At 57.3% G+C, this 17,590-nt stretch overlaps 1 protein-coding gene across 1 annotated transcript in view; it reads right to left on the reverse strand.

Moving 5' to 3' along the window:
- LOC144485834 (atrial natriuretic peptide receptor 1-like) overlaps window positions 1–17,590 on the reverse strand; it is an 89,097-nt gene that overhangs the window by 17,451 nt on the left and 54,056 nt on the right. Inside the window, exons 14-17 of the mRNA XM_078203907.1 lie at window positions 17,227–17,379; window positions 13,088–13,256; window positions 6,512–6,658; window positions 1,334–1,457 (exon numbers count right to left, since the gene is read on the reverse strand). Of these exons, the coding sequence (XP_078060033.1) occupies window positions 1,334–1,457; window positions 6,512–6,658; window positions 13,088–13,256; window positions 17,227–17,379 (593 nt within the window). The remainder of the gene's footprint in view (window positions 1–1,333; window positions 1,458–6,511; window positions 6,659–13,087; window positions 13,257–17,226; window positions 17,380–17,590) is intronic.

Consider the following 17,590-nt stretch of genomic DNA (forward strand, 5'->3'; position numbering starts at 1 on the left):
GATTCACAGTGCCAACCGGGCCGAGTGGCAGAGGGAGAGGGGGTGGGGGAGGGGGGAGAGGGGGTGGGGGAGGGGGGAGAGGGGGTGGGGGAGGGGGAGAGGGGGTGGGGGAGAGGGGGTGGGGGAGGGGGGAGAGGGGGTGGGGGAGGGGGGAAAGGGGGGAGGGGGGGGAAGGGGGAAGTGAGGGTGGGGAAGGGGGAGAGGGGGTGGGGAAGGGGGGAGAGGGGGTGGGGGAGAGGGGGTGGGGGAGAGGGGGTGGGGGAGGGGGGAAAGGGGGTGGGGGAGGGGGGAGAGGGGGTGGGGGAGGGGGGAGAGGGGGTGGGGGAGGGGGGAAAGGGGGGTGGGGGAGGGGGGAAAGGGGGGTGGGGGAGGGGGGAAAGGGGGGAGGGGGGGGGAAGGGGGAAGTGAGGGTGGGGAAGGGGGAGAGGGGGTGGGGAAGGGGGGAGAGGGGGTGGGGGAAGTGGGGGAGGAGGAGGGAGATGGGGTGGGGAAGGGGGGAGAGGGGGTGGGGGAAGTGGGGGAGGAGGAGGGAGATGGGGTGGGGAAGGGGAAAGTGAGGGTGGGGGAGGGAGATGGGGTGGGGAAGGGGGAAGTGAGGGTGGGGGAGGGAGATGGGGTGGGGAAGGGGGAAGTGAGGGTGGGGGAAGTGGGGGGGGGAGGGAGAGGGGTTGGGGGAGGAGGAACCAGGGCGAGGGGAGGTGAGGAATGGTGGGTGGGGGGTGGGAGTGGGAGCCTGAAGGTGTGCGTGTGGATGGGGGGGTCCTGGCAGGGGCAGGCGCCGGGGTGGGGGTCTCGATCCAGGACCGGGCCTCAAACCCCCAGTGGATCCCCTCACTCTCCCTGGGGGAAGGAAACCTGTCACCCATCCGTACCCGGTCAGGGGGTCCACGTGACTCCAGTCCCCTCCCCCAACCTGCTGGACCCTTGACCGCCCGGGGTCCGGCGAATGTGACCGGCGACAACTTTGCATTGGATGGAATGTGACCAATGGTAACAAGCTGTAAGAGTCAGCTGACCCAGTGAACCTTGGAACCAATCCCAGAAGGATGTGATGATCAGCTGACTCACGATAAATAAGAACCTGTTTGGAATTGTGTTGAGCGGGGAGCGGCCTAGGGCGAGGCCCCAGGTTTGGAGTAATGAAGTTTCTTTACTCAACCCTTCCCTTGACTGATAAGTTGGAGTGAGTTTTGTTGTGTGTTTATTGTCTGTATTTGAAGAGTTAATTCTGAGGAAACACGGCGGGATGTTGCGTTCTGAGGTTCGCGATGGCGGCAGTGTTGGGCGTCACGCTCCCACGGCCCCCCCCATGTCCCGCCGACGGGCTGCGTACCTGCATTGGGGTGCTCTCCGCAGACATCGCCGTGAAGCCCACGATATCGCTAAAGTAGATGGTGACGCTGTCAAAGGCTTCGGCCTGGACCGTCTCCCCTCGCTTCAGCTGCTCTGCCACCGAGCTGGAGAGGAAAGGTCAGCTCGTCACCTCATCGTTTGGCAGCCGTGCCTTCAGCTTCCCGGGGGGGGCGGGGGAACCTCAGCTCCGGAATTCCCTCCCCAAACCTCTCCGTCCCTCTCACTCTCTCATAGAATCATTGAATCCCTACAGTGCAAAAGGAGGCCACTCGGCCCATCGAATCTGCACCAATCACAATCCCGCCAAGGCCCGATCCCCGTAACCCCATGCATTTAGCCTAGATAGTCCCCCCTGACACGAAGGGGCAATTTTTTAGCATGGCCAATCCACCTAACCTGCACATCTTTGGAGACTAAGGGGCAATTTAGCATGGCCAATCCACCTAACCTGCACATCTTTGAACACTAAGGGGCAATTTAGCATGGCCAATCCACCTAACCCGCACATCTTTGGACACTAAGGGGCAATTTAGCACGGCCAATCCACCTAACCTGCATATCTTTGGACACTAAGGGGCAATTTAGCATGGCCAATCCACCTAACCCGCACATCTTTGGACACTGAGGGGCAATTTTTTAGCATGGCCAATCCACCTAACCTGCACATCTTTGAACACTAAGGGGCAATTTAGCATGGCCAATCCACCTAACCTGCATATCTTTGGACACTAAGGGGCAATTTAGCATGGCCAATCCACCTAACCTGCATATCTTTGGACACTAAGGGGCAATTTAGCATGGCCAATCCACCTAACCCGCACATCTTTGGACACTAAGGGGCAATTTTTTAGCATGGCCAATCCACCTAACGTGCACATCTTTGGACACTAAGGGACAATTTAGCATGGCCAATCCACCTAACCTGCACATCTTTGAACACTAAGGGGCAATTTAGCATGGCCAATCCACCTAACCTGCATATCTTTGGACACTAAGGGGCAATTTAGCATGGCCAATCCACCTAACCCGCACATCTTTGGACACTAAGGGGCAATTTAGCATGGCCAATCCACCTAACCCGCACATCTTTGGACACTAAGGGGCAATTTTTTAGCACGGCCAATCCCCCTAACCCGCACATCTTTGGACACTGAGGGGCAATTTAGCATGGCCAATCCACCTAACCTGCACATCTTTGGACACTAAGGGACAATTTAGGCTGGGAATCGAACCCGGGTCCCTGGCGCTGTGAGGCAGCAGTGCTAACCCACTGTGCCACCGTGCCAGTGTCTGAGCCGATGTCCTTTTATTGTTGATAAAGTCATATAATAGGCTTTTTGTTCATTTTTAATCGGGGCCTAATGCGCTCTCCTGGAGTTTACGACCTTTTTTGAATTGTTGATATGTGACTGTTGTTGACAGTTTCTCTTTTCTTCATGAGGAAATCCAGAGTTATGTTCAGTTTTAGTCAGACGTTGTTGGATTCCAGACTGCAAAGAGTGGTGTGGTGTCTCTCTCCCTCTCTCTCTCACGGGTATTGGAAATTCTGCTGACTATGTTGGAAGCAGACTTTCTTACCTCAGTGGAGTGAAAATGTTCCTGCTGGTAGTTTGCTAGCTAGGGGCGAGGGGCTAGAGGGTGGCACAGTGGGTTAGCACTGCTGCCTCACAGCGCCAGGGACCAGAGTTCGATTCCCGGCCTTGCGTCACTGTCTGTGTGGAGTCTGCACGTTCTCCCCGTGTCTCCGTGGGTTTCCTCCCACAGTCTGAAAGACGTGCTGGTTAGGTGCACAGGGGGGCTGCGGAAGGACTTGGACAGGTTCGGAGAGTGGGCAAAGGAGTGGCAGATGGAATACAATGTGGAAAAGTGTGAGGTTATGCACTTTGGAAGGAGGAATGGAGGCAGAGACTATTTTCTAAATGGGGAAATGCTTCGGAAATCAGAAACACAAAGGGACTTGGGAGTCATTGTTCAAGATTCTCTGAAGGTTAACGTGCAGGTTCAGTCGGCAGTTAGGAAGGCAAATGCAATGTTAGCATTCATGTCGAGAGGGCTAGAATACAAGAGCAGGGATGGACTTCTGAGGCTGTATAAGGCTCTGGTCAGACCCCATTTGGAGTATTGTGAGCAGTTTTGGGTCCCGTATCTAAGGAAGGATGTGCTGGTCTTGGAAAGGGTCCAGAGGAGGTTCACAAGAACCTGGAATGAAGAGCTTGTTGTATGAGGAACGGTTGAGGACTCTGGGTCTGTACTCGTTGGAGTTTAGAAGGATGAGGGGGGGGATCTTATTGAAACTTACAGGATACTGCGAGGCCTGGATAGAGTGGACGTGGAGAGGAAGTTTCCACTAATAGGAAAAACGAGAACCAGAGGCACAACCTCAGGCTAAAGGGACGATCCTTTAAAACAGAGATGAGGAGGAATTTCTTCAGCCAGGGAGTGGTGAATCTGTGGAACTCTTTGCCGCAGAAGGCTGTGGAGGCCAGGTCATTGAGTGTCTTTAAGACAGAGATAGATAGGTTCTTGATTAATAAGGGTATCAGGGGTTATGGGGAAAAGGCAGGAGAATGGGGATGAGAAAAATATCAGCCATGATTGAATGGGGGAGCAGACTCGATGGGCCGAGTGGCCTCATTCTGCTCCTATGTCTTACGGTCTTATTGGCCGTACTAAATTCTTCCTCAGTGTACCCGAACAGGTGCCGGACTGTGGCGACTAGGGGAATTTCACACTGACTTCATTGCAGTGTGACTGTGAGCCGCCTTGTGGCAAGTAAATAAATAAACTTTAGGGAAAAGCAGTGGCTCTATCTCTATCTCGAGGTGGGGCTGGGAGCTCCATGACGGGGGAGTCAGAGTTTCAATTCTCCATTCAGAGGACGAATCCACTGCAGGTGTGACAGAGCATCGTGTGAACATACTTGCTTTCTGTGCTAAGCCTGGGACCAGGTGTATGTTTGTAAGAAGGTTTGTTTGGTTGGAACAGTACTGTTAGCTGTTAAGGTTTATACAATATCAATTGGTTGTTTTTTTTTGCCTGTTTGTAATTGGTAAATGTTCATAGAATCATAGAATCATAGAAACCCTACAGTGCAGAAAGAGGCCATTTGGCCCATCGAGTCTGCACCGACCACAATCCCACCCAGGCCCTACCCCCATATATTTTACCTGCTAATCCCTCTAATCTACGCATTTTAGGACACTAAGGGGCAATTTTAGCATGGCCAATCAACCTAACCCGCACATCTTTGGACTGTGGGAGGAAACCGGAGCACCCGGAGGAAACCCACGCAGACACGAGGAGAATGTGCAAACTCCACACAGACAGTGACCCAAGCCGGGAATCGAACCCAGGTCCCTGGAGCTGTGAAGCAGCAGTGCTAACCACTGTGCTACCGTGCCGCCCCTTCTTGATAATTTTCTTTCTATATGTTAACTGTTTTTGTAAATAAGCTTTGTTTGATAAAAGCTCCCTAGTGGGTCATTTGAATCAAGTATTAAGGTGTCCAGATCACCAACAACCTGTCCTGGTCCCCCCCATGCCAACACTATAGTTAAGAAAGCCCACCAACGCCTCTACTTTCTCAGAAGACTAAGGAAATTTGGCATGTCAGCTACGACTCTCACCAACTTTTACAGATGCACCATAGAAAGCATTCTTTCTGGTTGTATCACAGCTTGGTCTGGGCTCCTGCTCTGCCCAAGACCGCAAGGAACTACAAAAGGTCGTGAATGTAGCCCAATCCATCACGCAAACCAGCCTCCCGTCCATTGACTCTGTCTACACCTCCCGCTGCCTCGGGAAAAGCAGCCAGCATAATTAAGGATCCCCACACACCCCGGACATTCTCTCTTCCACCTTCTTCCGTCGGGAGAAAGATACAAAAGTCTGAGGTCACGTACCAACCGACTCAAGAACAGCTTCTTCCCTGCTGCCGTCAGACTTTTGAATGGACCTACCTCGCATTAAGTTGATCTTTCTCTACACCCTAGCTATGACTATAACACTACATTCTGCACTCTTGCGTTTCCTTCTCTATGAACAGTATGCTTTGTCTGTATAGCGCGCAAGAAACAATACTTTTCACTGTATGTTAATACATGTGACAATAATAAATCAAATCAAATCCTTTTCCTTCTCCCCTCTGTACTCTATGAACAGTATGCTTTGTCTGTATAGCGCGCAAGAAACAATACTTTTTGTTGTATATTAATACATGTGACAATAATAAATCAAATCTATGTACTCTATGAATGGTATGCTTTGTCTGTATAGCGTGCAAGAAACAATACTTTTTGTTGTATATTAATACATGTGACAATAATAAATCAAATCTATGTACTCTATGAATGGTATGCTTTGTCTGTATAGCGTGCAAGAAACAATACTTTTTGTTGTATATTAATACATGTGACAATAAATCAAATCTATGTACTCTATGAACGGTATGCTTTGTCTGTATAGCGCACAAGAAACAATACTTTTCATTGTACCCCAATACATGTGACAATAATAAATCTAAATCGATCATACAAAGAACAAAGAAAATTACAGCACAGGAACAGGCCCTTCGGCCCTCCAAGCCTGCACCGACCGTGCTGCCCCGACTGAACTAAAACCCCCTACCCTTCCGGGGACCATATCCCTCTATTCCCATCCTATTCATGTATTTGTCAAGACACCCCCTTAAAAGTCACTATCATATCTTGTGTCTGTGAGGGTTCCCTCCGGGTGCTCCGGTTTCCTCCCACAGTCCAAAGATGTGCGGGTTAGGTTGATTGGCCATGCTAAAAATTGCCCCCTAGAGTCCTGAGATGCGTAGGTTAGAGGGATTAGCGGGTAAATATGTAGGGATATGGGGGTAAGGCCTGGGTGGGATTGTGGTCGGTGCAGACTCGATGGGCCGAATGGCCTCCTTCTGCACTGTAGGGTTTCTATGATTCTATGATATCTGCTTCCACTACTTCCCCTGGCAATGTTTAACACAGGTTCCAGAGAGAATACCTGAAGCTAAAGATCTAATGCTTATCCGAGCAAATTCAAAGTGACTTCATAAACCGCCTTGGAGTTTCCAACCTGGATTATAATAGTAATTAATATCCCATGAAATAATAAATTAATCAATGGCTGGTGTCGAGGGGGCGAACTGGCTACTCACTGCGGCAGGATCTGGTAGAGCAAGGCCTCAGCCTTACGCTTCTCCTCCAGGTAAGCCTGCGTCCGGTCCTCAACCAGCTCCTCCAGGTTGTTGGCGTACTGTTCCATTCTCGACAGCAGGTTGTCCAGAATGTTCGAGCTGTTCTCCCTGAGGTGGGCAGATCAGGGAGGGGGAAACAGTCAGAGACAGGAAGGCAGGGCAGGGTCAGCCCGACTGGAGAGGGGGCACAGGGAATGAGGCCGCTGCCCACTCTCCCCACGGCCGTGGCTCTGCCCTGGAGATGCCACTCTTCACCCGGTGACTCAGATGGAGGGAAGGCGGAGGGTGACGTGTGGAGGACTGCGGACCCTACTGAGGTAGGAAACAGCGAGGTGGGAGCAGGAGGTGAGCGAGGGGATAGGGAAAGAGAGGCGGGAGTGGACAGAACGGAGGCAGACTGAGGTCAGTGTGAGGAGTGTGAGGTGATGTGTTCAGGAGCCAAGGGAGACAGTGAGGAGTCAGGAAGGGTGAAGGGGGCTGTGGTGGTTCAGGTGAGCGGGTGGTTTGATAAACCGAGTGGACCAGCAGAAAAACCACAGTGGAAAGGTGGACAGATCATTCTCCTTTACCAGGGCGGCCAGAGATACAGGGCACAGCAAGTGACACTGCAGGGTCACCGAGCCTTGGTCAGTGCCCACCTTGACCAGTGCCCATCTTGGTCAGTCCCACTGTGGCCATTGCCCACCTTGGCCAGTACCCATTTTGGCCATTATGCACATTGACCAGTGATCACCTTGACCAGTGCCCACCTTGACCAGTGCCCACCTTGACCAGTGCCCACCTTTGTCATTACCCACCTTGACCAATGCCTACCTTGACCAGTGTCCACATTGACCGGTACCCACTATGGTCTGTACCACCTTGGTCAGTCCCACCTTGGCCAGTACCCACCTTGGCCAGTGCCCACCTTGGCCAGTGCCCACCTTGGCCAGTGCCCACCGTGGTCAGTCCTACCTTGACCAGTGCCCACCTTGACCGGTGCACACATTGGCCAGTGCCCACCTTAACAGTGCTCACCTTGACCAGTGTCCACCTTGGCCAGTGCCCACCTTGGCCAGTACCCACCTTGGCCAGTGCCCACCTTGACCAGTGCACACATTGGCCAGTGCCCACCTTAACAGTGCCCACCTTGACCAGTGTCCACCTTGACCGGTACCCACTGTGGTCTGTACCACCTTGGTCAGTCCCACTTTGGCCAGCACCCACCTTGGCAAGTACCCACCTTGGCCAGTGACCAGCTGGACCAGTGCCCACCTTGACCAGTGTCCACATTGACCAGTACCCACTGTGGTCAGTACCACCTTGGTCAGTCCCACCTTGGCCAGTACCCACCTTGGCCAGTACCAACCGTGGTCAGTCCTACCTTGACCAGTGCCCACCTTGACCAGTGCCCACCTTGACCGATGCCCACTGTGGTCAATACCACCTTGGTCAGTCCCACCCTGGTCAGTGCCCACATTGATCAGCGCCCACCTTGACCAGTATCCACCTTGACCAGCACCCATCTTGGCCATTACCCACCTTGACCAGTGTCCACCTTGGCCATTAACCCACTTGACCAGTGCCCACCTTGGCTATTAACCACCTTGACCAGTGCCCACCTTGGCCATTAACCACCTTGACCAGTGCCCACCATGGTTAGTACCCACCTTGACCAGTGCTCACCGTGGTCAGTGCCCACCTTGACCAGTGCTCACCATGGTCAGTGCCCACCTTGACCAGTGCTCACCGTGGTCAGTAGCCACGTGGAGTAAGTGTGGCTCTGGGCTCTGCGGATCAGGAAGGATACAGTGACCTCGGAGCAGGTGTTGCACAGATTCAGGGGAACAGGATGGCTGAAAGGGCTGAATTCCGAGGACAGAGGGGTCTCGCAGGGGAGACTTGTGTTCCCTGGAGTGTGGGAGATGAAGAGAGTGATATAATCCAAGAGTTTAGTAAGATTCAGTAAATCGATAGGGTGGATACAGAGAAACTCTTCCCGGGGTGAAGAGTCCAGAACGGGAGGGACAATAAGATGAGATCCAGGCAGTTCAGGGGGTAATGTCAGGAAGCACTTCCTCACACGGAGGGCAATGGGAGTCTGGAACTCTCTCCCAGAAAGCTGTACATACTGAGGGACTGAGGGGCAAACAGACACTCCAAGAATGAGGTTGAGAGGCCTTTTTAGATAAGGACACCTCGGGATTTGGATCTTTCGACAGTGCGGCCCTCCCTCAGCACTGACCCGCACACAGTGCGGCGCTCCCTCAGCACTGACCCTCCCACAGTGCGGCGCTCCCTCAGCACTGACCCGCCCACAGTGCGGCGCTCCCTCAGCACTGACCCTCCCACAGTGCGGCGCTCCCTCAGCACTGACCCTCCCACAGTGCGGCACTCCCTCAGCACTGACCCTCCCACAGTGCGGTGCTCCCTCAGCACCGACCCTCCCACAGTGCGGCGCTCCCTCAGCACTGACCCTCCCACAGTGCGGTGCTCCCTCAGCACCGACCCTCCCACAGTGCGGCGCTCCCTCAGCACTGACCCTCCCACAGTGCGGCGCTCCCTCAGCACTGACCCGCCCACAGTGCGGCGCTCCCTCAGCACTGACCCTCCCACAGTGCGGCCCTCCCTCAGCACTGACCCTCCCACAGTGCGGCGCACCCTCAGCACCGACCCTCCCACAGTGCGGCACTCCCTCAGCACCGACCCTCCCACAGTGCGGCACTCCCTCAGCACTGACCCTCCCACAGTGCGGTGCTCCCTCAGCACCGACCCTCCCACAGTGCGGCGCTCCCTCAGCACTGACCCTCCCACAGTGCGGTGCTCCCTCAGCACCGACCCTCCCACAGTGCGGCGCTCCCTCAGCACCGACCCTCCCACAGTGCGGCGCTCCCTCAGCACTGACCCTCCCACAGTGCGGTGCTCCCTCAGCACCGACCCTCCCACAGTGCGGCGCTCCCTCAGCACTGACCCTCCCACAGTGCGGCGCTCCCTCAGCACTGACCCTCCCACAGTGCAGCGCTCCCTCAGCACTGACCCTCCCACAGTGCGGCGCTCCCTCAGCACTGACCCTCCCACAGTGCGGCACTCCCTCAGCACTGGCCCTCCCACAGTGCGGCGCTCCCTCAGCACTGACCCTCCCACAGTGCGGCGCTCCCTCAGCACTGACAATCCCACAGTGCCGCGCTCCCTCAGCACTGACCCTCCCACAGTGCGGCGCTCCCTCAGCACTGACCCTCCCACAGTGCGGGCGCTCCCTCAGCACTGACCCTCCTAAAGTGCGGCGCTCCCTCAGCACTGACCCTCCCACAGTGCGGCGCTCCCTTGGCACTGACCCTCCCCGACAGTGCGGCGCTCCCTCAGCACCGACCCTCCCACAGTGCGGCACTCCCTCAGCACCGACCCTCCCACAATGCGGCGCTCCCTCAGCACTGACCCTCCCACAGTGCGGCGCTCCCTCAGCACCGACCCTCCCACAGTGCGGCGCTCCCTCAGCACCGACCCTCCCACAGTGCGGCGCTCCCTTGGCACTGACCCTCCCACAGTGCGGCGCTCCCTCAGCACTGACCCGCCCACAGTGCGGCGCTCCCTCAGCACTGACCCTCCCACAGTGCGGCCCTCCCTCAGCACTGACCCTCCCACAGTGTGGTGCTCCCTCAGCACTGACCCGCCCACAGTGCGGCGCTCCCTCAGCACTGACCCTCCCACAGTGCGGCGCTCCCTCAGCACTGACCCTCCCACAGTGCGGCACTCCCTCAGCACTGACCCTCCCACAGTGCGGTGCTCCCTCAGCACCGACCCTCCCACAGTGCGGCGCTCCCTCAGCACTGACCCTCCCACAGTGCGGTGCTCCCTCAGCACCGACCCTCCCACAGTGCGGCGCTCCCTCAGCACTGACCCTCCCACAGTGCGGCGCTCCCTCAGCACTGACCCGCCCACAGTGCGGCGCTCCCTCAGCACTGACCCTCCCACAGTGCGGCCCTCCCTCAGCACTGACCCTCCCACAGTGCGGCGCACCCTCAGCACCGACCCTCCCACAGTGCGGCACTCCCTCAGCACCGACCCTCCCACAGTGCGGCACTCCCTCAGCACTGACCCTCCCACAGTGCGGTGCTCCCTCAGCACCGACCCTCCCACAGTGCGGCGCTCCCTCAGCACTGACCCTCCCACAGTGCGGTGCTCCCTCAGCACCGACCCTCCCACAGTGCGGCGCTCCCTCAGCACTGACCCTCCCACAGTGCGGCGCTCCCTCAGCACTGACCCTCCCACAGTGCAGCGCTCCCTCAGCACTGACCCTCCCACAGTGCGGCGCTCCCTCAGCACTGACCCTCCCACAGTGCGGCACTCCCTCAGCACTGGCCCTCCCACAGTGCGGCGCTCCCTCAGCACTGACCCTCCCACAGTGCGGCGCTCCCTCAGCACTGACAATCCCACAGTGCCGCGCTCCCTCAGCACTGACCCTCCCACAGTGCGGCGCTCCCTCAGCACTGACCCTCCCACAGTGCGGGCGCTCCCTCAGCACTGACCCTCCCAAAGTGCGGCGCTCCCTCAGCACTGACCCTCCCACAGTGCGGCGCTCCCTTGGCACTGACCCTCCCCGACAGTGCGGCGCTCCCTCAGCACCGACCCTCCCACAGTGCGGCACTCCCTCAGCACCGACCCTCCCACAATGCGGCGCTCCCTCAGCACCGACCCTCCCACAGTGCGGCGCTCCCTCAGCACCGACCCTCCCACAGTGCGGCGCTCCCTCAGCACCGACCCTCCCACAGTGCGGCGCTCCCTTGGCACTGACCCTCCCACAGTGCGGCGCTCCCTCAGCACTGACCCTCCCACAGTGCGGCGCTCCCTTGGCACTGACCCTCCCACAGTGCGGCGCTCCCTCAGCACCGACCCTCCCACAGTGCGGCGCTCTCTCACCACCGACCCTCCCACAGTGCGGCGCTCCCTCAGCACTGACCCTCCCACAGTGCGGCACTCCCTTGGCACTGACCCTCCCACAGTGCGGCGCCCCCTTGGCACTGACCCTCCCACAGTGCGGCGCTCCCTCAGCACTGACCCTCCCACAGTGCGGCGCTCCCTCAGCACCGACCCTCCCACAGTGCGGCGCTCCCTTGGCACTGACCCTCCCACAGTGCGGCGATCCCTTGGCACCGACCCTCCCACAGTGCGGCGCTCCCTTGGCACCGACCCTCCCACAGTGCGGCGCTCCCTTGGCACTGACCCTCCCCGACAGTGCGGCGCTCCCTCAGCACTGACCCTCCCCGACAGTGCGGCGCTCCCTCAGCACTGACCCTCCCAGACAGTGCGGCGCTCCCTCAGCACTGACCCTCCCACAGTGCGGCGCTCCCTCAGCACTGACCCTCCCACAGTGCGGCGCTCCCTCAGCACTGACCCTCCCACAGTGCGGCGCTCCCTCAGCACTGACCCTCCCACAGTGCGGCGCTCCCTCAGCACTGACCCTCCCACAGTGCGGCGCTCCCTCAGCACTGACCCTCCCACAGTGCGGCACTCCCTTGGCACTGACCCTCCCACAGTGCGGCGCTCCCTTGGCACTGACCCTCCCACAGTGCGGCGCTCCCTCAGCACTGACCCTCCCACAGTGCGGCGCTCCCTCAGCACCGACCCTCCCACAGTGCGGCGCTCCCTTGGCACTGACCCTCCCACAGTGCGGCGCTCCCTTGGCACCGACCCTCCCACAGTGCGGCGCTCCCTTGGCACCGACCCTCCCACAGTGCGGCGCTCCCTTGGCACTGACCCTCCCCGACAGTGCGGCGCTCCCTCAGCACTGACCCTCCCCGACAGTGCGGCGCTCCCTCAGCACTGACCCTCCCCGACAGTGCGGCGCTCCCTCAGCACCGACCCTCCCACAGTGCGGCGCTCCCTCAGCACTGACCCTCCCACAGTGCGGCGCTCCCTCAGCACCGACCCTCCCACAGTGCGGCGCTCCCTCAGCACCGACCCTCCCACAGTGCGGCGCTCCCTCAGCACTGACCCTCCCACAGTGCGGCGCTCCCTCAGCACTGACCCTCCCACAGTGCGGCGCTCCCTCAGCACTGACCCTCCCACAGTGCGGCGCTCCCTTGGCACTGACCCTCCCACAGTGCGGTGCTCCCTCAGCACTGACCCTCCCACAGTGCGGCGCTCCCTCAGCACTGACCCTCCCACAGTGCGGCGCTCCCTCAGCACTGACCCTCCCACAGTGCGGCGCTCCCTCAGCACTGACCCTCCCCGACAGTGCGGCGCTCCCTCAGCACTGACCCTCCGCCAGTGCGGCGCTCCCTCAGCACTGACCCTCCCACAGTGCGGCGCTCCCTCAGCACTGACACTCCCACAGTGCGGCGCTCCCTCAGCACTCATGATTGGCAGCCTTGCCTGCGTGACCCACTCACCGATACTGAAAGTGAGAATTTTGGATTGGACTGCGCATCCTCGGTCTTGGACGTTGCATAAATATTCCTAAAATAGGTGAGTGGGTAAGGAAGAGGTTTGGAGTTGGGTCAGAGGGCACGGGCTGTGGATGAAGCCAGGCTCCCTCGCCCCCCCGCTGCCAGGACCCACCTGTTGAACTTGCGAAGGAGGATCTTGATCTGGTTGAAGTCAGGTCTCTCCAGGATCTCCTCAGACCAGCAGCGGTTCATGAGCGCACTCACCTCCTCCACCTGACAGCTGGGGCCCGTGCTCGGCCGAAAGTGCGGCCACTGCACACTCTTCACCTTCTCAACGATCTCTGATAGAGAGGGAAAACAGATCAAACATCTTCAACCCAAACCAGTGAGAGTCAGTGTGTGTGGGACCCGTACCCCAGTGAGAGTCAGTGTGTGTGGGACCCGTACCCCAGTGAGAGTCAATGTGTGTGGAACCCGTACCCCAGTGAGAGTCAGTGTGTGTGGGACCCGTACCCCAGTGAGAGTCAGTGTGTGTGGAACCCGTACCCCAGTGAGAGTCAGTGTGTGTGGAACCCGTACCCCAGTGAGAGTCAGTGTGTGTGGGACCCGTGCCCCAGTGAGAGTCAGTGTGTGTGGGACCCATACCCCAGTGAGAGTCAGTGTGTGTGGGACGCGTGCCCCAGTGAGAGTCAGTGTGTGTGGAACCCGTACCCCAGTGAGAGTCAGTGTGTGTGGGACCCGTACCCCAGTGAGAGTCAGTGTGTGTGGAACCCCTACCCCAGTGAGAGTCAGTGTGTGTGGGACCCGTACCCCAGTGAGAGTCAGTGTGTGTGGAACCCGTACTCCAGTGAGAGTCAGTGTGTGTGGAACCCGTACCCCAGTGAGAGTCAGTGTGTGTGGAACCCGTACCCCAGTGAGAGTCAGTGTGTGTGGAACCCCTACCCCAGTGAGAGTCAGTGTGTGTGGGACCCGTACCCCAGTGAGAGTCAGTGTGTGTGGAACCCGTACTCCAGTGAGAGTCAGTGTGTGTGGAACCCGTACCCCAGTGAGAGTCAGTGTGTGTGAAACCCGTACCCCAGTGAGAGTCAGTGTGTGTGGGACCCGTACCCCAGTGAGAGTCAGTGTGTGTGGGAGCCGTACCCCAGTGAGAGTCAGTGTGTGTGGGACCCGTACCCCAGTGAGAGTCAGTGTGTGTGGAACCCGACCCCAGTGAGAGTCAGTGTGTGTGGGACCCGTAGCCAAGTGAGAGTCAGTGTTTGTGGGACCCGTATCCCAGTGAGAGTCAGTGGGTGTGGAACCCGTACCCCAGTGAGAGTCAGTGTGTGTGGAACCCATACCCCAGTGAGAGTCAGTGTGTGTGGGACCCGTACCCCAGTGAGAGTCAGTGTGTGTGGAACCCGACCCCAGTGAGAGTCAGTGTGTGTGGGACCCGTAGCCAAGTGAGAGTCAGTGTTTGTGGGACCCGTATCCCAGTGAGAGTCAGTGGGTGTGGAACCCGTACCCCAGTGAGAGTCAGTGTGTGTGGAACCTGTAGCCCAGTGAGGGTCAGTTTGTGTGGGACCCGTACCCCAGAGTCAGTGTGTGTGGAACCCGTACCCCAGTGAGAGTCAGTGTGTGTGGAACCCGTACCCCAGTGAGAGTCAGTGTGTGTGGGACCCGTACCCCAGTGAGGGTCAGTTTGTGTGGGACCCGTACCCCAGAGTCAGTGTGTGTGGAACCCGTACCCCAGTGAGAGTCAGTGTGTGTGGAACCCGTACCCCAGTGAGAGTCAGTGTGTGTGGGACCCGTACCCCAGAGTCAGTGTGTGTGGAACCCGTACCCCAGTGAGAGTCAGTGTGTGTGGAACCCGTACCCCAGTGAGAGTCAGTGGGTGTGGAACCCGTACCCCAGTGAGAGTCAGTGTGTGTGGGACCCGTACCCCAGTGAGAGTCAGTGGGTGTGGGACCCATACCCCAGTGAGAGTCAGTGTGTGTGGAACCCGTACCCCAGTGAGAGTCAGTGGGTGTGGAACCCGTACCCCAGTGAGAGTCAGTGTGTGTGGAACCCGTACCCCAGTGAGAGTCAGTGTGTGTGGGTCCCGTGCCCCAGTGAGAGTCAGTGGGTGTCGGACCCGTACCCCAGTGAGAGTCAGTGGGTGTGGGACCCGTACCCCAGTGAGAGTCAGTGTGTGTGGGTCCCGTGCCCCAGTGAGAGTCAGTGGGTGTCGGACCCGTACCCCAGTGAGAGTCAGTGGGTGTCGGACCCGTACCCCAGTGAGAGTCAGTGGGTGTGGGACCCGTACCCCAGTGAGAGTCAGTGGGTGTGGGACCCGTACCATCTCTTGGATGGCTCCTCCCCCAGGGTGAGGGGAGTGCCAGGGTGCTGTGAGTGCAAAAAAAATTCAACCATAAAACAAAAGGAAAGTAATTTCTACCTCAACTCATTTCCAAACCCATTTTCTGCAATGATTGACGATTTATTTGTATTGCTTTGGTGAGGTTCCTTTTCCTCCAGAGACACAGTATTTTATTCTTTCTGCTTGCTGCTATCTTATCTTATTTAGCTGTCAGATGTGTTTTTATATTTTAAATTGCTACTGTTTCCCTCTCAAAGGGGCAATGCAGCCTCTCAGTCAAAGTGAGGCATTCCCAGCATCACCCGGCGTATACGGCAAGAACAGGGGATTGGGCAGATACGTCTACTTATTTCATACAATCCCATTCAGCCCATCCGAGTCTCCACGGACCCCAATCCCACCCAGACCCTATCCCCGTAATCCCACGTATTAACCCTGCCCGTCCCCCTGACACTAAGGGACAATTTAGCATGGCCAATCCACCTAACCTGCACATCTTTGGACACTAAGGGGCAATTTAGCATGGCCAATCCACCTAACCTGCACATCTTTGGACACTAAGGGGCAATTTAGCATGGCCAATCCACCTAACCTACACATCTTTGGACACTAAGGGGCAATTTAGCATGGCCAATCCACCTAACCTGCACATCTTTGGACACTAAGGGGCAATTTAGCATGGCCAATCCACCTAACCTACACATCTTTGGACACTAAGGGGCAATTTAGCATGGCCAATCCACCTAACCTACACATCTTTGGACTGTGGGAGGAAACCGGAGCACCCGGAGGAAACCCACGCAGACACGGGGAGAACGTGCAGACTCCGCACTGACAGTGACCAGAGGCCGGAACGGAACCCGGGTCCCTGGCGCTGTGATGCAGCAAAGCGAACCACTGTGCCGCAATAATGCTGGACCCTGAAACCATTGTCGATTGTCGTAAAAACCAATCTGGGTTGGCTCCTGCTCTGCCCAAGACCACAAGCAACTACAAAGGTTGTGAATGCAGCCCAAACCATCACACAAACCAGCCTCCCATCCATTGACTCTGTCTACACTTCCCGCTGCCTCGGGAAAAGCAGCCGGCATAATTAAGGACCCCACGCACCCCGGACCTCTTCCACCTTCTTCCGTCGGGAAAAAGATACAAAAGTCTGAGGTCACGTACCAACCGACTCAAGAACAGCTTCTTCCCTGCTGCTGTCAGACTTATGAATGGATCTACCTCGCATTAAGTTGATCTTTCTCTACACCCTAGCTATGACTGTAACGCTACATTCTGCACCCTCTCCTTTCCTTCTCTATGAACGGTATGCTTTGTCTGTATAGCGCGCAAGAAACAATACTTTTCACTGTATCCCGATACATGTGACAATAATAAATCAAATCAAATTAAACCAAACTTTTACAACCTGAAATGGCCCGAGCGAGACATTCGGTTCAAGGGTATGCGATGGTCTAGTCGTATTATCGCTCGACTATTCATCCAGGAACTCAGCTGATGTTCTGGAGACCCGGGTTCGAATCCCGCCACGGCAGATGGTGGAATTTGAATTCAATTAAAAAAAATATCTGAGATTAAGAATCTACTGATGACCCATTGTCGGAAAAACCCATCTGGTTCCCTTTAAGGAAGGAAATCTGCCGTCCTTACCCCGGTCTGGCCTACATGTGACTCCAGAGCCACAGCAATGTGGTTGACTCTCAACTGCCCTCCAAGGGGCAACTAGGGATGGGCAATAAATGCTGGACCAGCCAGCGACGCCCATGTCCCAGGAAGGAATAAAAACAGAATCGCAGAATTGGCCGACTGTTTCTGCTTCATTTGGCCCAACTGGCAGTGTGGCGAATTATGCCTTTTCCCCGGACGGCTCACAGCTCATCCGACAGGGGGTCCCCTCGCTACCCCATTCCAAAGCCGCGATTCTACGCTTAGGGCGCCTCTCAGTAACCACATCGTTAACACGGCCTTACCCTTGGGACTGAGATCTTGTCCCTCCATGTAGAAGGGTCCGTTCCGCAGTGCTATCTCTTGCAGGATGATTCCAAAGCTGTACACATCCCCCTTCTGAGTTCCAGTCGAGGGACTCTCCATCCTCAGAATCTCCGGGGCAGTCCACAGTTTCTCTGTCACGGGAAGCGGGAAAACAGTTCACGGATAAAACCCCTTGGGAAGGCTGTCTGCACCCTCCTACTTTCTCCCCCACTCCCCGTGGGAGCAGGTCCCACATTCTCCCCCCACTCCCCCGTGGGAGCGAGTCCCACATTCTCCCCCCACTCCCCCCGTGGGAGCGAGTCCCAAATTCTCTCCCACTCCCCCGTAGGAGCGAGTCCCACA

This window comes from Mustelus asterias, unplaced genomic scaffold (assembly GCF_964213995.1).
Source record: "Mustelus asterias unplaced genomic scaffold, sMusAst1.hap1.1 HAP1_SCAFFOLD_229, whole genome shotgun sequence".
Lineage (NCBI taxonomy): Eukaryota > Metazoa > Chordata > Chondrichthyes > Carcharhiniformes > Triakidae > Mustelus > Mustelus asterias.